The sequence below is a fragment of the Silurus aristotelis genome, assembly GCF_946808225.1.
Source record: "Silurus aristotelis genome assembly, chromosome: 2".
Lineage (NCBI taxonomy): Eukaryota > Metazoa > Chordata > Actinopteri > Siluriformes > Siluridae > Silurus > Silurus aristotelis.
Window position 1 is genome coordinate 37,830,306 of NC_139575.1, and position 21,196 is coordinate 37,851,501.

The 21,196-nt window shown below is 40.6% G+C and overlaps 1 protein-coding gene across 1 annotated transcript in view; it reads left to right on the top strand.

Moving 5' to 3' along the window:
- LOC310717306 (alpha-1,6-mannosylglycoprotein 6-beta-N-acetylglucosaminyltransferase B-like) overlaps nucleotides 1-21,196 on the top strand; it is a 79,283-nt gene that overhangs the window by 55,715 nt on the left and 2,372 nt on the right. The window contains exons 9-14 of the mRNA XM_083525198.1: nucleotides 6,206-6,337; nucleotides 8,972-9,105; nucleotides 9,697-9,827; nucleotides 16,711-16,866; nucleotides 16,978-17,124; nucleotides 17,457-17,573. Of these exons, the coding sequence (XP_083381324.1) occupies nucleotides 6,206-6,337; nucleotides 8,972-9,105; nucleotides 9,697-9,827; nucleotides 16,711-16,866; nucleotides 16,978-17,124; nucleotides 17,457-17,573 (817 nt within the window). The remainder of the gene's footprint in view (nucleotides 1-6,205; nucleotides 6,338-8,971; nucleotides 9,106-9,696; nucleotides 9,828-16,710; nucleotides 16,867-16,977; nucleotides 17,125-17,456; nucleotides 17,574-21,196) is intronic.

Genomic DNA, 21,196 nt, shown 5'->3' on the forward strand with positions numbered 1-21,196 from the left:
AATGTTTCTAAATGCCCAAAGAGCCTTTAAAGCCTTTTTTTGTATTCAGTACCAAACTTCAGAAAGGTTTGGTGTATTCAAGAGAAATGAATGTGCAGTGCTTTGAGGAAAAAAAATGTTCTTTATTGGTTCTTTAAAGATAATTTGATTTAAGTGAATCATTGGAATAGGGGTTTAGTTACACGTCCAGAAAAAACCTTCTTTAACTCCAAAAAGATTTCCAGAACGATCCTTTTTCACCTCCAGAAAGGACTTTTTTTTAAAACCAGGAAGATCCTTTTTCTACAAAAGAAACCTTTTTGGCTTCCAGATGAACCTTCTTCTTTTCCAGAAAGGACTTTCTTTATCTTATTCTCTTCCACAACAAATTGTATTTTTTCAAGAAAGGATTTCCTTCTCTTTCTGGAAGAACATTTCTCACTTCTAGAATGAACCTTCTTTACTTCAGAAATGTTTTTTTTTTTTTTTTTTTACTTCTCAGAAGATCCTTCTTTTCTTTTAGAAAGGACTTTCTTTACTTTCAGGAAGAATCATTCAGAAAGAATCTTCATCTATTCCAGGAAAGAAGAAGAAGAACCTTTTTCTCTTCTCCTCACTTTTCTTATTCCCTCTTGTTCTTTCTCTTTCTTGAAGTTAATAAGATAAAAAAATGTACATGTTCAAATGCTGACAAGTGCCTGTGGATGATTTGTTGCTATGGAAACCAAAATGTCTCAGATCAGAACCAGCGCATTAATATACTGTAAGAGCTGCTGTTCTGGTGAATTAATCAACCTGACAACCAATCAGCATCCAGAACTCGAATAGAGCTTTGCTATGAAACGTGATTAACAGGAGGCTGTAATTCTCTTAAAAGCCTTTTAATGATACCAAACACAGGGCACTCTGGAGAGAGGGAGGGAGAGAGAGAGAGAGAGGAAGGGAGAAGTAAAAGGAAGAGAGAGAAAGGGAGGGAAAGAGAAGAAGGGAGAGAAGGAGAACAAGGGCTTCATAAATCTCAGAGACTCAATTAAACAGCGGCTAATGTAATTTTATATCCAAGGACTTATTTCAGATTTGTAATGAGAGAGGAAGATAGACAGAATGAAAAAGAGAGAGAGAGAGAGAGAGAGAGAGAGAGAGAGAGAGAGAGAGAGAGAGAGAGAGAGAGGGAGAGAGAGAGAGAGAGAGAGAGAGAGAGAGAGAGAGAGAGACAGAAAAGGTATTAGACTCTGTATGAACCTGTAATGGCAGAGCAACAAACCGCTTGTGCAAAAATGCAAAGCAAAAACACACTGATACTATTTTCAATTTGTGCTAATGGAAGCAGTGCTGTAGCTTTAAAAATAATTCATGGGAAGGTCTTAAAACATGGAGATTATGAGTTATTCCATTCTTTTTCCGTTTATTACACAACAATACATTTTCCAGGTCATGCTTCTGGTAGAACCTTTAAAAGATCTTTAAATAAAGGAAAGCCATTTTCCATCTTCAAGGCCACAGAGGCTTAAGTACCTGAAGAGCCCTTGATGATTTTACTCCTGACGTAAAACTGTTTTGTAAAGGGTTATTTGAGAGTTCTTCAGGGGTTCGTTGGATGATAAAACGTTTACAAGTAGGTTTGATTTGGAGGAAAATTTTAAGATCTATTCACTATCATGAATCCAATTCACAGTGAAACCCCTGGTGTGTAAAACCCAAGACAAACTACACTCCTCAAACCCTCCTCTCAAACCTGCCTCTCTAACCAAACCCCCTGTAAACCCACCTCTCAGATCCACTTCTCAAACCTACCCCTCAAACTCGCCTCTCAAATTCACTTCTCAAACCTGCCCCTCAAACTCCCGCCTCTCAGTCAACCCTCAAACCTGCTTCTCAAACCATACCTAACAAACCCCACCTCTCAAAGGATGCTAATAAAACCCACCCCTCAAACACCCCACCACCAAACCTGCCCCTAAAACCCACCTCTCAAACCAAACCCCCTGTAAACCCATCTCTTTAATCCACTTCTCAAACCTGCCCCTCAAACTCCCACACCTGAAACTCGCTTCTCAAATCCACTTTTCAAATCTGCCCCTCAAACACCTGCCTCTCACTCAACCCCTTAAACCTGCCCCTCAAACTTGTCCCTAAAGCCCACCTCTCAAACCAAATCCCCTGTAAACACATCTATTAGATCCACATCTCAAACCTGCCCCTTAAACCCAAATCTAAAACCCCACCCCTCAAATCATGCTAATTAAAACCCACTTCTCAAACACCCCCACCTCAAACCCACCTCTCAAATCCACCTCTTAAACCTGCCTTTGAACACCCACCCCTCAAACCCAGCCCCCAAACACACCTCTCAAACACCCACCCCTCAAACACCCACACCAACAACCCCCCGTCCATCTGCCTCAAACCGAATCCTCTGTTACTAGCTGAGTTTTTTAAACAGGTGCTTGAAGATTGTGCACAATTTATCACCGTTAGAACATGAAGTTGCTGTAATGTGAATTAATAGAACCTTAGTGAAGTAATACATGACTTTAACAACACACACACACACACACACACACACACACATACACACACACACACAACACACACATTATCCATTAAACAGGACATAAAGGTCTGGAGAATGTTCTATAGCCATAAAGCAGTGTGTGTGTGTGTGTGTGTGTGTGTGTGTGTGTGTGTGTGTGTGTGTGTGTGTGTGTGTGTGTGTGTGTGTGTGAGTGAGACGGGGGTTTGTAGATGCAGCTGTTTCTCTCACCCCGCTGAGTCATTAGCACTCCGGAGTGCACTTCAACACCATCAGCTAGGGCACATTAAGAAGAGAAAGGCTGTAGAGGGCATCCATTATCTGTGTGAAGAGGAGCGAGAAGGATCTGAAATCATCAGCGGAAAGAGAGAGAGAAAGAGAGAGAGAGGGAGAGAAAGAGAGAGAGATGAAAGAGAAAACCATATTTAATGGATGCTATTATTTCCTCGGGTGTTAAGTACCGTCATTATAACCCTCTTGTACCACAACAGCCTACAGTCTCAGCACCTCCAGCCGTACCAACGATCCTTCGCTTTTCAGAACCTCGGGCAGAGCTGGAACGTTGCGTTTTGTTTTAGCGCTACGCCAAAGAGCTGCTCTCAAATTCTCTATATTGGCCAGAAGCTGGGGTTAGTTATCTATAACAGTAGCGCTTACGTGCCAAAATTGTTACCTGAAACGGGTCCCACGTGATCAATGCAAGTCATTTAAATCCCATTCTGCCTGCCTTTCGTACACTTGTAGCAGTCACGCCCGAACACGTTGCATTTCTTGGCTCATTTCTGGAGCCAAACCTCCCCCCTAAAACATGAATTATTGATATGCTTTCCACTTCAGACCCCCCTAAACAAACAGTATGCTTCAGAAAGCCATATGTGAGCGGCACTGGGAGGAAAATTGCCTCATAAGTCATGTTCTGGGGCGACATTGTGAAGCGTCCCGCTATAACCAAGGCTAGCCTTTAAATTCCTCATCTGGCAGAGATGGACATGAGGCGTGAGAGGCCAGCGAGGCATTAACCTCGAAGCTATTCATCACACAGGAGTATGGGAAAAAGATGGAGACCACTCACAAAACAGCATCCAACATGGCTGCCGGGAGAACGGAGCCCGAGCGAGCAGGAGGCTGCAGGGGGACAGCATGTTAAATGTCTTCAGACGAAAAGAGCGAGAGAGAAGGGAATTTGGCTTTTAGACACAGTAAAGCCTGTGATTTGTCTGAGAGCGTGAGCGCTGATTGAAGAGCAGCCTGACACCCTGGAGGAGGAAAGAAAAGAAAAGAATAGCTCTCTGAAATGACAAGTTCAGTGAAAATGAACTAGTTCATGATTCAAGAGCAGCAGGAAGCTTGTGTAGAAAATCCAAGGCCTGTCATGCAAGCAGGTGATGCTGGCAGGTTAGATCAACCATAACATAAAAACTACCTGCCTAATATTGTGTACTTTTCCCTTGTGCTTCCAAAATAGCTTTGACCTGTCAAGGCCTGGACTCCTCAAAACCTCTGGAGATGTGTTGTGGTATCTGACAGCGAGTTGGTAGCAGCAGATCCTTTAAAATTGTCAGGTGGAGCCTTCATGAACTAAGATTGTTATGGGATATCCATGAGTTGGATTTCTTTGGGGCCTTTGTGGTTAGGATGTGTTTGGGCTCTTCATTGTTCAGATTTTTGAGGCCTCCACGAGATGGACCTTTTTGGGGCCTACATGGTTAGGATGTGTTTGGAGCCTTAATGGTTGTTTGGGGGCTCCATGGGTCAGACTTGTTTGAGGCTCAATGAGTTGGACGTTTTTAGGGCTTCTTTGGAACAAACTTGTTTGGGGCTCAATGAGTTGGATTTCTATTGGTCTCCCATGGATCAGACTTGATTGGGGCTCAAAGAGTTGAATTTCTTTGAGACCTCCACAGACTGAACTTGTTTAGGGCCTCTATATCTCTGACTTGTTTAGAGGCTCCATGGATAAGACTTGTTTGTCACACATGTCCCAAAGTTCTATGTAATATGATGAATCTATGGTTTGAAAGATTTCATTGGGTACAATTGCAAGAGGAAACTAAATGATAAGTGAAGAAATGTAAGGGAACATCTGATCTATGATTGTTCTAAGGAATTGTTTGTTTGGATTTGACACTTTAGAGTTTTAAAGTTTGAATGATACTTTTCATCTCTTGCTTCTGAATAATAAAAGTAACAAAAAAGGTGCAATTTTGAAATAACTTCAGCTGATCTTGCTGGTCATGCTGATCTGAGACTGTGCTTATGGTTTCAATCGTCTAATGAGCTATTGCTAAGAATCATCGTTATGTCTGGCCAAAAATCTTTCTAGGAACTTCTTTCTACAGGACGATGCGATGCAGTGAACTGTTTGTTCACTCTAAGGAAAAGTTTTGCCTCTGTTCCTATGATTTCTTTTGGATTTTGAGTTGGAAACTGTTGTGAATCCAGCCAATCAGATTGCAGCGCTGGGGAAAAGTCCATGACTGCAGACTGTAGAACCTGTTTAGAAATCCATCAAAAGAACCACTACAACAATTTTTTTTCCTAAAGAGTGTGGAGAAACTTTTTTGGGAAAAAAAAGAGGCCGGTGTTATTGATTTATTGATTCAGTTGTGGTGTGTGTTCATGTAGCGGTGTTGCTGGAGGCAGTTGCACACTTGGTTGGTTTTCAGAACTGATTTGCTCAGTGTGTGTGTATGAGTGTGTGTGTATGTATGTGTGTGTGGGTTTATCGACCGAACCACACACCACCCAGACGGACCGCAAACACCCAGAAACTCATTACGTCTTGATATACTCGCCTGCCGACTTCCTCTGAGCCGTTTGGAAATGTTTGCGATGAGTCGTCATCGCTAATGTAACGTGATGATGGAACAAGGAGTTTGGTGCACTTTTGCTCTTACGCTCGCTCGTGGAGATCCATATGAGATTGGAGATCATGTTGATGGTGTTGTGCATATATTAAGAACCTGTGCGCTTCTGATGCGCTATATTTAAGGAACTACAAATAGTAAATGAAACGGTCTTGGAATAGAATCCTGGAATCTGATTGGTCAGAGGGTGCTATGTTTACATCTTATGTTTACTCTTTTGGTGGTTGGAGAATAGAAAGCTGGTGGTCGGGTTTCTCCAGCAGGAGGCCTGAGAGACGAGAACGAAAACAGATTAGTAGGAGGTCCCAGGAAGCCTTCTGTTCAATACTACATTTTCTTCCATCGGTTTTAAACCCAAATGGAGAAATGTGTGTGTGTGTGTGGGTGTGTGTGGGTGTGTGTGTGTGTGTGTGTGTGTGTGTGTGTGTGTGTGTGTGTGTGTGTGTTTCTCTTTGGGGTGTTACTGCTGTTTCAAAGTCTTTCCTTTCCTTTCTCTCGTTTCCTCTGTAGCTCATGCTACTACTTTTGATCATTGGTAAACGACCCAGTTGGAATTTAAACTGAAAATAAAACAAGATGTAAATCTTTTGTTTGTTTGTTTGTTTGTTTGTTTGTTTGTTTGTTTGTTTGTTTGTTTGTTTAGCCTGTAAAGATGATGATAATGATGATGATGATGATGATATCTCAAAATTGATATAAAAAAAGGAAGTGGATTCTGTGATCACATTTGTAATGTTGGACTTTAAACTGTAATCCTGCACTTCTGTTGGAGCTGCTGCTCTAGAAAACTAATCCACACCTCTCCATGTGTTCCTGATCCTGACAGGTTCCTCGGAGTACCACCTGGACGAGGAAGTTGCCCCCTTACAGGACCTTTGCCCTTCGATCTCATCTACACTGACTACCACGGCTTACAGCAGATGAAGCAGCACATGGGGCTGTCCTTAAAGAAACACAAGTCAGTGTAGCACTTGTTCTTTTTTTTCCTCTTCTCTTCTCTTCTCTTCTCTTCTCTTCTCTTCTCTTCTCTTCTCTTCTCTTCTCTTCTCTTCTCTTCATCCTTTTTTTAGTGCAGTCAATGTTACACAAGACAGTAATTATCCTGAATCGCTTTAATTAGAGCTGTGCTTAATCAGTTCTCCAATTTCTCCCTTTCTATCACACACACACACACACACACACACACACACACACACACACACACACACACACACACACACACACACACACACACACACACACACACAATTTATGCTCTCTTTTTTCTTATTTCACTCCCCCCCCGAGGCTACTCTCTGAATTTGTCAAACCAGAGTGATAAATGAACACAAACTGTGTGTGTGTGTGTGTGTGTGTGTGTGTGTGTGTGTGTGTGTGTGTGTGTGTGTGTGTGTGTGTGTGTGTGTGAAAGAGAAAGAAAGATGGTCAACAAATTGCAGTTATTCTGCTGTCAGGTTTGTGGTGAAATTAATGCTTATTGATCAAGTTGTTGAGTCTCTTGCACACACACACACACACACACACACACACACACACACACACACACACACACACACACACACACACACACACACACACACACAGTTTTCTATTACAAAGTTTTATTTATACTATACCACAGTAATTTGCCACACACACCCTAGCATATAGAGTGGAATCGTCTCTGTGTACTACCACAGATCACATTCAGGGCATGACTTTGTAGAAGGTCGTGATGATGTGATTCGCTCAGATCCGTGTTTGATCTTCACTCACGTGACCAGAAACTGACCAATCACGGCCTTTCAGGCTGCAGGTGGCTCTCTGTGTTCTTTCTCCGACCTCATCTAATCACCATCTCCACTCCATTCATAATGCATTAGCCAAAGGTCGAGACGATGGTGCTCTGTACGTGTCAATATCTTACACACACACACACACACACACCCACACACACACACACACACACACACACACACACACACACACACACACACACACACACACACACACACTCCATGCTTTAATGCTTTAACGTCCACCATAAATTCATATTGGTAAAATTTATTTTCTTTCTTATTTAATTATCTATTGAATTGTTTGTCTGCTCTTGTGGTCCATCCTTCACAGTGGGACGTGTCATGTGTGCTGAAATGTTTTTTCAGAGTGATGATTCGAGTTCTTCTGAGCGTTCTTCTCCTACTGAGTTCTCATTATTGACTCTCAACCTACCAACAGAACAACCTGATGTTTTTTGTTTTCTGCACCAGTCTGGACCAGGAAACTCAGAACTGCTGCATGTATAATAATTGCAGGAGATCAGCATTTAAAAAAAAAACTCATGAAGAACAAAATCCTCTTCTCTTCTCTTCTCTTCTCTTCTCTTCTCTTCTCTTCTCTTCTCTTCTCTTCTCTTCTCTTCTCTTCTCTTCTCATCTCTTCTCTTCTCTTCTCTTCTCTTCTCTTCTCTTCTCCTTTTTCCCTGTCTCTTCCCCTCTCTTTACTTCTCTTCTCTCTTTTCCGTCACTCAGCAGGGGAGATCGGTTGTTTCTGAAACGAGGCCCAAACAGAGATGCCATTTATATGTATATTTCTCCAGTCTGAAGAGATTCACAGATGTAATGATGCACTCGTTTTTCAGCGAGTTGCTGGACTTCGGGTTTTTTTTTTATTCCAAACAATCTGTACACCAGTCAGGTAGCATAGGATTGAATTTGTTCCACAGAGATGCTTCTGTCCCACTCGTTTTATTTTTATTTATTATTTTATCACTCCTTTGCATCGCGGCTCTTTGTTTTGATGGCTCTGTGAATTGCTGAGCTTTTTATATCCTGGTGATTTTAGTGAGTTGTATTGACTCTCTCTCTCTCTCTCTCTCTCTCTCTCTCTCTCTCTCTCTCTCTCTCTCTCTCTCTCTCTCTCTCTCTCTCTCTCTCTCTCTCTCTCTGTTATTGTGTGCTCTTCTGTCACACCACTGACTTCCACTGAATAAAAGGGTTCTCCAGGCGGCAGCAGAAAGGTGTGATTGCTCCCAAGCCGCTTCGTTTCGAACCTGTCATTGCGGCTTTCGATTACAGTGGCGTGATGATTGTAGTCACCGAACGGTAAAACCCTGCTTTGGAGCGGTGAAATGACAGGAGAGACGGGATGCTGCCGTGTTCAGAATCAGGGGTTTGTTGTCAGAAGATCTCGCTGTTTGTATTCACGGTTCATTCCAGCTGCATTTCGATGATTTTAAAGAAGAAAAAAAAAGACATTTCTTTTCTACAGTTTAACCCCAGAGAGAAACTGATGCAAGGATCAAACTCCAATTTCCTACAAATCTACACGAACTACACGACGATGCCAAATGTATTGGGACAAACAATCGTATCTGAGCATGACATTTTCCTTTCACTTGAACTTGGAGACCCAAAACCTGTTCCATCATGAGTTAAGTTGGATTTGGTAGAAGATCTCTAAAATCTAGTAGAACATCTTCCCAGAAGAATGCAGCTTATTATAAGAGCAAATCAGGAGAGAAAGCACAGGCTAATTTCATGGTCAGACATCCAGAAATGTTTGCTCTTCTTGTGTTATTCATATGATCATTTTCCTTCCTGATGTTTTCCAGGTGCCACATCCGAGTCATTGACACGTTTGGGACGGAGCCGGTGTATAACCACGAGGAATACGCAACGTTACACGGCTACAGGACAAACTGGGGATACTGGAACCTCAACACCAGGCAATACATGACCATGTTCCGTAAGTACCACACTCAATCTAGACCTTCAATCTGTCCAGCGTTCAGGGTTCCAGAAAAGGTTTTGGGAAAAGTGTAAGTGTTGTGAATAATACACTTTTTTATGAGTGTTTAATAATTTTATTTAATTTTGTATTTACACGCAGTTTTTGTGTCGCCGAAAAGAGAGAGGCTTACGAAAACGAAAAGTATCAAAATATTTTAAGTCTTTGTCGGAAAGTAAATAAACACCAGGCAGAAATGACAGGTTGGAAAAACGGGTGTAGACGAAAATATTGTATTGTTTTTATCCGAATTAGTGCCTCAGTTACAAATTTTACTCCTGTTTGTTTTTGTAGAAATTTTAATTTATTTATTAATTTTTTTAAATATTTTTGAATTCTGAATTTGGGAGATGCTTTTATGGATTTATTGTTGTTTGTTTTTGGTGCTTGTATTTTGCAATTTGCATTTTATTTATTTATAAAAAAATTTAAGTCACGCTAAAATTTAGACTGAAATATAATAAACAAAAAGCAGATTTATGTTTATAAATGAATAAATATAAACATTTATTATTGACTGTCTTCATCTCTCTCTGTCTCTCCACCCAGCACACACCCCAGATAACTCCTTCATGGGCTTCGTATCGGAGGAGCTGAACAAGACGGAGAAACACAAAATCCAGCAAAACAAAGTGAAGAACATGGCAGTGGTGTATGGCAAGGAGGCCAGCATGTGGAAGGTGAGGAGCAGAAAAAGGATGCAGCTTGATATAGAAATTCTGACCCAGAAACAGCAGAAATTTTTCACGTTCTTGATTTTGTTCACCACCCGAGTCTTTCCTGGTTTGACTATTTCAGTAGTGTCATGTGACGGCTTCGTAGACTCTATACAGGAAACGGTGATGATTATTTCACCTCTTGAATCATCTCGATCTTTTGTTCTTTTGTCATGTGACAGCCGTAGAGACTCTGTACAGGATCAGAAATAAACAATTTGGAAAAGACAAGGTTCGTGAGGTGGAAGCGTGGTGGTTGAGGCATTGGACTTTGCACCTGTAGGTCAGGAGTTTGAATCCCAGCTATACCAAGTTTCCACTTCTGGGCCCCTGAGCAAGGCTCTTAACCCCATAGCTGCTTAGTTGTATATAGTAACTGCCAATTGCTATAAATGTGGGGTGAGCAAAGAATTGAATTTTGCTGTATAAACCACATTCTAGTTTTTGCATTAAAAAACGAATGATGTTACCTGTGTGACCAACACGAAGCAAATTGTTTCTGGTTTAATTTGTGCTTGGCTACATTATAATGTTTTCTTTCTTCAGAAAACGATCGAAAATTTGTAAATAGATTTGGTTCTGCTGAAAATGGAACAATTTCTTTCTGCTCAAATAAACCAAGCAAACAAAGTAAAGAAATATTCAAAGATATGAATCTGCAAAAAAAAAATGTCATAAATTTCCCATCACTGAAATCTCTGTGATTAAAATAAAAGGGGAATTTTTTCAGATTGTTGCATATCAAGCATCTCATCCACAAACACATCTGACTACGCTCGAAATGTTCATTCTCTTTCTGTTCATTTTTTTTTTAATGCTAAAATAAATTCTCTTTAGGTGATGAGATGTTCTTGTCAGCAGTGTTTGTGCTTCTGCTTGGTGCATTGTTCTTCTGTTATCGCAACAACCACACTCTCAAAACTTTACGATAAAGATTTTACAGCATTAATTAACATGGAAAGCATCAGGTCTGGGCGCACATCCCTTTAAACCCTGGCGCGTTCCTCAGCAGCCGTGCTACGATAACAGCTCTATAGAAGAGCAGACAAGCTGGAAGATAATGTTATCTGTTCTTTGATAAAACAACAAAAAATTAAGCCTTGACTTTAATTTTAGATTAAATTACTTTTCAAAGGCGGTGTGTTGTGGCGTTGGTGGTTTTTTTGTGAAAATGTAACACTGTCTAAATATATTACAGCTGAAATGCAGGAAGTAACTGTGTGGAGTCCAGAGAGTGTTCGGTAGACCAAACACTGTTCAGTTGTGCTATAGGAGAAAATAGGGCTTTGTATAACATACAGTTCTTTCTTTTTTCTCCTATATTTCTGTCTTCCTGATGCAGCTACAGGTAAGATTTTTTTTATATATCAATTAATTATATATTACATCCTCACATCTTCTGTCATCTCCTGTGAACTTTTCCTGATGATCACTAGAAACATTTTTACTTTTTTCTTTGAAAAAATTCCTCACTTTTTTTTCTCATATAATGTCCTTTTTTATTCCCACCACACATCCACTTGGGAATTTGGTAGCAATATACAAACTTCTATTACATTTTTATTGTGATTTTAACAATAAACATCGTCTCAAAGCAGATTTACAGAGATAAAGTGCTTTGCTGCCTACATTTTTGTTCCTTATAACTAATAAATGAGCGAGTGGTGACTGTGGTAAAGAACAAACAACCTGAGATGGCATGAGGAAGAAACCTTGAGAGGAACCAAACTCTAAAGGGAACCTCATCCTAATCCTCTAATATATTAAATATTATATAAATATATTATATAAAATCTATAGACAATAAATGCAATTCCTAATTGAGGAAGAGACCTCATGCTCATGACACACCACAATTCTAACAAAGTTTCCCAGCAGACACCATGGCTTTCAAACATGGCCTCCATGGATTACAATTCCCAGCACTCCCATTCACCAGTATACCAGGTGGGATCAAAAGGTTTGGAGATGATGAGAGATCAGGAAGACCTTCGATGAGCTCAACCCTGAAAATGTCGAAACCATTCGAGAACATGTACATGATGATCCCCAGAGAACGATCCACATGATCTCACTTCCGCACCCACCCTACCTGTCAGATTTGGCTCCTGCAAACTTCGCCCTGTTCCAAAGATGAAGATCTAGCTATAAGGTCGGCATTTTGACACCATTGAGATGATCCAGCGCGAATCGCAGTAGGTGTTTGACTCCCTTTGAAAGAAGCCTTCCAGGACACGTTCTAGAAGAACACTGGGAGCGCTGTATTACTGCACAAGGGGACTATTTTAAAGGTGAAAGTGTGGAAACGTAGATCAATAAAGTACTTTCTTGTAAACAGAGCTCGTCTCCAAAATGTTTGATATCACCTCGTATTGAGTAAACACACCTGCTTCCAAAAAAGCACACACACCTTCATACTTACACACTTATCACAATATTATAGGACTGCATTTTTGTAAAATATACTCTCAGTATCCTGATTCATCTCTGTTGCACTATTTGGTGATGCATGAACCTCCCAATTGGTTTTTTGGGAAAAAATACTACATTTAGTTAAAATCTGAGATTTCGGGGAAATATATTTTAAGCTCACTGGGTGAAGCATAAGACCTGTGTTTGGCTCTTAATTTTTGCCATTGCTTTATATTTCTGAGCCTTTTTTCCTAGTTGGATGGGCACTTATTACAACTGCCTTCTCTATTCTGGATGGTGCCTTGAGAAAAGTTCTTCACCACCCAGTCGGAGAACTATGTGTGGCGTATTGATACAGAGGTCCTGTTTTCTTGCGAGTGTGTGTCACTCCTTTCTAACGTTTCTTTGCTCTGCCTCGGGTTGTGAGTTCCTTCTTGTGCAATTTAACTTCATCAATAAGCTTTCTTGGCGAAGGCATTTACTCTGAAATGGATCGCAGGGCTGAGGTTGCAGTCTTCTAGGTGGAACCGAATTGAGTTTTGTGTTGTTTACTTCGGGTCTGCAATCAAAGCTGTATGGCTTTGCCTGTTAAATTGGCTCTCGTTGCCTGTGATTCTGCAGAGCTGAGAATTTTGATATCCTCAAGAGCACACTGCTGGCATCTGCGCATGGAAAAAAAGAAGTTTTAGGCCTTCTGAGACGGTTTTGCTTATTCCGCATACAGAGCTTTTTCATCAACATTTATCATTATTCTTCCTTGTTTCCACATATACCTTCTGATTTAATGTCCTAATCTTCTATTGTTTATTCATCTTTCTTTACAATTCATCCTCCTTTCCATTTTTCCCTTTGACACTTTATCTTAATTTCCATTTTTATGGGTTATTGCTTAGATTTCAGTTTTTTTGTGAATCTACTTATAATCTCTTTCACTCCTTAAACTTTTTTATATTTGTTCTCCATGGACCTTCGGGTCATTTTCTATTCCCCCGCCTGTAGTAGAAGTGAAATCAGGAGTAGAATGAAAGGTAAATTAGGGGAATATGGGGCTTTCATAGCGAGACTCTGATGGGGGCATTCAATAGCCCAAATGGTATTATGCTTTGCTCAAACTCATGGAATTTATCCAGTTATTTGCTGATTCCACACTTGCTGTGTCAGAAGTAATGGAGTAAGATACTCACCCTTCATCACATCTCAGGTATACTAAAACATGACCATCTCCCTCATATTAGGACCTTCTCCAAACCTTTCCCACAAAGTTAGTGCTCTGAATTGTATAGAATTTCTTTTTTGTATGTAAATTCCATGAAGCAAGCTCACATTCCAGCAAGCTCCATAAAGACAGTGCGTTAAGTTTGGCGTGGAAGATCTTGGGTGTTCTTCACAGGCTTAACCCTACACCTTCTCACTAAACATCAGCACCCAAAATCACGAATTATCTCAGATACTCTTCCAGAAGAACAAATAACTTACATATGTGTCAAACTATAAGAGGTTTAAATTTCCAATAAGGATCCTTCAAAATGACTTCTACAGAAATAAGTGTATATATAAGCATTTGAGGTAACCACCGATTTACATCCACATATTCCTTTTAAACCTGAAGATTCTTTAGCCTTGTCTTTAAGTTCATGTTTTGGTGATGCTTTGCTTGTAAGGCTTCCCCTGAATCGAACTTCTAAGGCAATCTTAAAATGGAGTCCCTCTCTGTTTTCAGCATTTAGCCCTGGAGATAACCCCCTAATTGGTTTGGAAAATCCTCGCAGAACAAGCTATCGATCTCTGTGCTCTCCAATCATGTCTACACACAACACAGTAGAAGAAGCTTGGTTAGCAACACAGGGGAAGTCAATAGCAATGACCTGATCACATTGAATTTCAAGAAACGGAATTTTAACGTTACTCGAACAAGCAGACAAAAGTCAGATGAATGCATTCCTACTTTGTTAAGGTGCAAAAAAAGGTTTCTATCCAAACTCTTTTCCACATAGAAATCCCTCTCTCTAACCTCTGACCCCTTCCTCTTTCTGCCATTAGAACATGTGTTAAGGGAGTTTTTGGATAAAAGAGGTCAGATATATTTGAGCTTCGAACCAAAAGCCCTAAATCCCATCATGAGAGAACACTGTGTAACAGCAGCTCAATGCGATTCTTCCTCCCATGGCTCAATTTGACATTAGTGCCCTTGTGCCATTTACCTTCTACGAACTTCAACACACCTTTCAGGCTTTTTAACTGAGGTATGCTTTTATTTAAAATACCCAGGTGACATTACTAAGATGGGAGAAAGAAACAACAAATATATATATAGTATTACAGCGAACAAATACGAGTTGGTATCAGAAAAGTGCAAGTCTAGTTTAGTAATATGCCAACAGATGGCAGCACAAGGCTGCATGCACAGTCACAGGGAGCACCAACATTTCTAAGTTAGTGCACCAAAAGACATTGTGGCACACAATTGTGTAGAAAGTCTTTGGATGCAGTATAATACAATTTTTCCTTCATTAGAACTAGGTGACCCAAACCTGTTCCAGAATGGCAATGCCCCTGAGCACAAAACTCGAGCTCTAGGAAGATCTGGTGTACATGGTTTCGAAAAGATCTTGTGTGTCCTGCTATAGCTTTAACCTTAACTCTATTGCACATCTTTGGGATGTATGCGAACACTGACTGCACCTACACCTCACCTACCAACACCCTTGTGGCTGATGAACACAAATGTCCACAAGCACACTCCAAATTCTAGCAGAACAACTTCCTAGAAGAGTGGAATGATAAGAGCTAATTGGAACTAAGTGTGGAATGTGATACTAAACATATGACCACAAACTTTTCTCAATATAGTATGTGTACACAGAACAAAATTATAAACACAACACTTTTGTTTTTGCCCCATTTTTTATGAGCTGAATCTAAAGATCAAACACTTTTTCTATGTACACAAAAGACCTATTTCTCTCAAATATAGTTCACAAATCAGTCTAAATCTGTGCTAGGGAGCACTTCTCCTTTGCCTCCCTCATCCATTCACCTTACAGGTGTGGCAGATCAAGATGATGATTCGACAGCATGATTATTGCACAGGTGTGCCTCAGGCAGACCACAATAAAAGGCCACAGTTCAGTGTATATATATATATATATATATATATATAAAAATGTATAAAAATATTTCTATATAAACAGTACATCTCCATGAAGGCAATAAAATCTGAAGGTTGTGAAAAAGTTTTAAATGTCATGCTTTTCTAAATGAGTGACTTCATGATTTGATGTGAAAATGATATAAATTGGCTCTATTATAGCGAGAAAAAAAAGAGCTTTCAATCCAGCATCCTTGTTCCACCAGGTTCTCGCACCTCAGCTAATCTCCCCACCCCCCAATTTCAGATCCAGCCAGCTTTAAAAAGCCATTAGGAATACGTGAGCAGATTTCACAAGCATGGTTTGACTCTTCAGATCCAGAAACTTGCCACCTGCTTAACATTCTGGCAGCGACGGCGTTCTGCCGAGAGGCTTGTCACAGCGAGTGTTTAGCGTGAGGGGGCAGTCGTCTCTTTGAGGTGCTGCCAGGTGACATTTGGAAGGGTTCGGAAACTTAACCTGAGGGCTAAGTGGGTGGCTTGAGGTTGAACGGTGAATATAGATTAGAAAAAAAGGGACAGCTGGTGGTAAAAAGTACACAATGATGAATGATTCAGATGCACAGTGATGAATGATTCAGCATGAGGGATTTAAAGATGTTGCTGCTGTTATTAATAAAGCTCCGTATTGCCTTTCGGAATGAAATGATACAGCAGCGAGAAGATGCTGAGCATCGAAATAAACCTAATTGGTGTCGAGAATATTGCCTATTTACTGATGCATGAATGATCCTGAATCTATTTTTTACTCAAACAAATACAACTTATGTTTAATTTACCAACTTATCTTATAGACTAGCTCAAAAAAATAGCACTTGATCCAGTTGGTATTAAATTCCACAACTAAGAAGCCATAATGAGGGAAGTTTTTTGGGAATTTCCAAAGAAAATGGTAATATGGTAAAGCCCAGAGGAGGCCTAATGTGCATAAATGTTGACATCTTGGCATTGATTTTGACTAAACCTGTCATGTGTATGCTCTCGGGTTGATTGTGGTTCTACTGCAATAAACTCTATTTAGCTTTTTCTCATCCAACTTTATTGAAGTATTACTTTTTTTTAGAATCTTATTTTCAGGCAATATTAGCAAATAATTCAACACCCAGCTACTATTGCGGGAAATGTTGGTGCGATAGAAGCTACATTTTTATTTTAACTTCTCTAATTAATAAAATAACAAAGCTATTGTAGCTATTTCTTATAATTTACAGTGGCAATTTTCAACTAGGAAGTTAAGCAACTTTGTTAGCAAATATTTGTTTATGTTTTGGATTTTTGCAACCCCAGGGCAAAGAGAAGTTTCTTGAGATCCTACATCGCTATATGGAAGTCCATGGGACGGTGTACTATGAGACACAGCGCCCCCCGGAGGTCCCTGCTTTTGTTAAAAATCATGGTTTGCTGCCTCAACAGGACCTGCAGCAGCTTCTACGCAAGGCCAAGGTGACCTTTTATTCTACTCAACAAGTCTTCAAGTCTCACACTGTTCAATCTGCTTTTGTTTTTATTGTTCATAATTCCAAAGATTATATTTGAAACTTTTTCCCCTTCCAGCTCTTTATCGGCTTTGGTTTTCCTTATGAAGGCCCTGCCCCTTTAGAAGCAATAGCCAACGGATGCATTTATCTGCAGCCGAAGTTTCGTCCTCCACACAGCTCTCTCAATCACGAGTTCTTCAGAGGGAAGCCGACATCCAGAGAGGTAAGGGCTTCATATAGAAAGAGTGAGTTACCCAGGAAGTAATGAGGTTCTTCGAAAGTTTAGAAAGAATTATGAGAACAAGTTTTTCTTTCAGAAAAATATTGAATTTAATCTTCTTTTGTACAAGATCAGCATCCAAACCTAAACTCTATTAAGAAATTTCCCCACTGTGGGACGAATTACGGTATATCTTATCGTAATTGTGTGGATCCTCAGCTCTATCAAAGATTTTCTAAAAAAAAAAGGTGCTCTAATATAATTTATATTGATTAATTAATAAAATTCATCCTTTGATGGGAAATGTACATAACTCGTTCTTCCTCTTCATCCAGGTCTCGTCTCAGCACCCATACGCCGAGCAGTATATAGGCCGACCTCATGTCATGACCGTTGACTACAACAACTCCGAGGAGTTTGAAACGGCTGTGCGTGAGATCATGAGGATAAAGGTGAGGATGAAGGACAAAAAAGAAACTAGTAAAGCAGCCAGTGGCTGAACTTCCTGAATGGATACATTTACAGACCATTACATAAACACTGACGGGCAGCTTCAGGGTAACCATGGAAACTGTTTCCGACTTTATTGATGGTTGATAATAATACGTCAGAAAATCTGAGACAAAAACTGTAGGTGGTGAAGCCAAGAGTGTGAGGACTAAAGCTGTAGCACAGACAGAGTTCTTTAAGGGTTCTTTAAGGGTTCTCCGGATGATTAATTGGTCTTGTTTTCTTAAAAGGTTCTCCTGTTAAGGCTTTTAAGTAGGAAAACAGTCTGTTGCTGTGTATTATATAAAAATCATTATATAAAAATTGTGCGCCTCCAAGTTTGTGGTAACAGTTTGGTGAAGAACCACATATGGCTGGTAAAGTCAAGTGTTCCTCAGGGGCCACAGCCTCTATAACTTTGAAATGGGCTACCAGGTCCGCAAACCATGATAATGGTAAGCTTTACCCCCGAAAGTAAACCTTAGGAACTTTCTGTTCAGAGGAAAAATAGGTATATGAAAGTACACGTCCCCAAGATCTATCGTGACAAACCAGTCCTCAGACCTGATTTGAGACACAACTTGTTTTAGCAAGAGCATCTTGAAGCTAAGCTTCATGAGTAAGTAGTTCAGCTGATGCATATCTAAAGTGGGACACTGCCCCCCTATCCTTCTTGGAAACTATGAAGCACCGGCTGTGGAACCCATACTCTTTGTCAGGGGAAGGGACCACCTCAATGGCCTCCTTTCTTAGTAAAATGTTTACTTCTTGTTGCTTTACCAGAGCCTCCTTGGTACCCACTAGAGTGGAAAACCTCATTAAACCATGGTGGCACCACGAACTGAACTGAATGTTGTAGCCTCTTTCTGTATTGCACAGGACCCATCGGGACACGTCTGGCAGGAGTTTTCAGACTGCCAGATAGTCTTCTAAGTCTCAGTCTCTCGAGACTGACCTCTGACATGCCTAGGGCAGCATGAGTGGTGCCCTAAAGCTGTTTTAGAGGCCCCGTAGGAGGCAAGGTTGGCGGGGTTAACGAAACAATCTCCTGAGGCTCCACCTGTGGAGGTGCGGGCTGTGAAAGCAAAGTTCTCAGGTTTGTCCTGCATGGCGCACCCCTCATTCCCAAAGAGGTGGAGCCTTGATCTCTCTCCGTGGGGGGAAGAAACCGCCCAATTGCAGGCTTCCGAACACTGAAAAAAGCACTGGATCTGTCAGGTGAAGAAGGAGAAAGGGTTTATGCCAGATTTATTTGCGAACCCCACAAATCTAACCGCCGCTTTGCTTTGGCAGAAGTGGGACCAGAACTGAGAGGAACACAAAGAGCGGAGTGTATGCATAAGCATGCATGCAGAATGCAGGCAGTCAGCTCTCTTGGCATCATGCTCCACCACCAGAGACACGGCCATGAAATAACACACTTAGCCTAAAGGATTGCTCACCTTTTTTCATTACCTTCTTACCTTTGGCTTGCCATAGCGAAACCTAAGAGAAAAAAAACAGTCACAGTTCTGTCTCCATCGCACATACTTTTATAGCTTTCTGGTTGCTACGTCAATCAGCTGGTGACTTCACGCGGTTCTATTGGACAGATTACACACGTGGTTCAAAACGTGGTCACACAGAGGTGTTCACAAAGTGTTGTTGACGCAGCTCGAGTTTCCCAAGGAGAGACACAGATTTTGACTTTTAAACATCGATCGGATAAAAGTGTTCAAGGAAATAGGTATTTATGGGCAGAGCCACTGGAGTCATCAATCACCATGACAACGCTCAGTCTTTTGTTAAGACGCCGCTTGTTTCAGAAACACACACACACACGCACACACACACGCACGCACACACACACACACACACACACACACACACACATTCACAATTATAATGCAGTGCTCAGGTTATTGTGTGAAAACAGACTTTACAGTTTAGCGCTGTTGATTAGATCGTGTGCAGCTGTTCCAGTCGAGGAAGCATGCACACACACACACACTCAGACACACAAATGCACACCGAACACAGAGACACACACACACTCCCGCATTTACACATTGATTAGTGGTTCATTTGTTCCTTTTGAATTAATTATTGAATCATGAACAATCAATCAATTTGAGAGTCATTATTATAGAAAGTGATTACATCGGGTTTAGATCGGATTTAATCTGATTACTGAGGGACGACTGCAGCTGTGCTGTGAATCTGCCTAAATGATCTAAAGAGTGTAATTATGAGGATTATAAGGATTACTGTCTTTTTCATACCAATACTAATAATAATTACAGCAGTCATTTTTCGCTCTTCCTGGTTGAAGAGTGTGTGGGCGGAGTTAGAGGAAGTGCCTATCACTGATTTGCTAAAACATTTCTAGTTTATAGACTTTTTTTCCCTTCACACAATTTCTTTGATCTGTTTGCACATAGTAACAATTCTACTCAAATCACTTCTGGAGGTCGTCTACGTCTCTTATTTTTAGACACAGAAAATAAGTGACTCTTCAGGTCTTTTTCACATCGAGTCGTTCCTGTATGTAGTCAGATTTAAGTTTCAGCTTTTTTGCTTTTGTTACAATTGTTGTGTTTAATGATGTAAAATAAAATGATGTTATTCTATATTTAATACCTCACATTCCAGAGAAACCCTCAGATGCTGATGGCTTCTGCTAATAAACATTCAAAAGGAACATGTTTAATAAAATCCACTAGTGTGGTCCTTTACAATCAGTCTTACTGATGTCTGAGTAACACAACACATTCACCCACAGACCGGGGTGTGTGTGTGTGTGTGTGTGTGTGTGTGTGTGTGTGGTTTGGACATGTCAAACTGCTCCAGCAAACATTTCTCTGGAATCTCATGTGGTTTAAAAACCCAGAGATCAGTCGGTGGAAAGCATTAATTAGGAGCTGTGGATTCGGGCAGCTTCGCTCTCGGCAGGAGCAACGAGAACATCGATCCGTAAAGCCCTGAGCTCCTGCTTGCCGCAGGAAAATGGACATTGATTTGAGCTTCGCGGGGAGTCGGAGCAGATCGGAGAGGAGAGAAGAGGAGAGGAGACGAGAGAAACAGCCCTGGACCTGCTGCAGGATGGTGATGTTAGAGAAGATTAGAGGGAAGCAGTGGAGATGTGAAGCTAATGTACTAATGACGACACACTGAAATGTAGCCGAGCGTCACTGTGCGTCTACAGTAAATGAGTTCAGTTTCAGGTTTAACGCTCCGGATTTCTATAAATCCCACGGATCAGAACTGAATAATCATCTTCACTTGTCTTACTGATCAAATTATTTATTTATTTTCAGATCCTGAGTCAGAGGAAAATCCTTTCAATTAAATATCATAATCAACTTCTGTGTGTTTACAGATCAACAGTCTCTAATCACCAACCAGGAATTATCTATCTATCTATCTATCTATCTATCTATCTATCTATCTATCTGTCTGTCTGTCTGTCTGTCTGTCTGTCTGTCTGTCTGTCTGTCTGTCTGTCTGTCTGTCTGTCTGTCTGACGATTTGAACTGTGCAGTGTTTTATGCTCACGTGTGGAATCAAGGAAAATAAAATTCCAAAGTGAAGGCAATTTAACACTTTT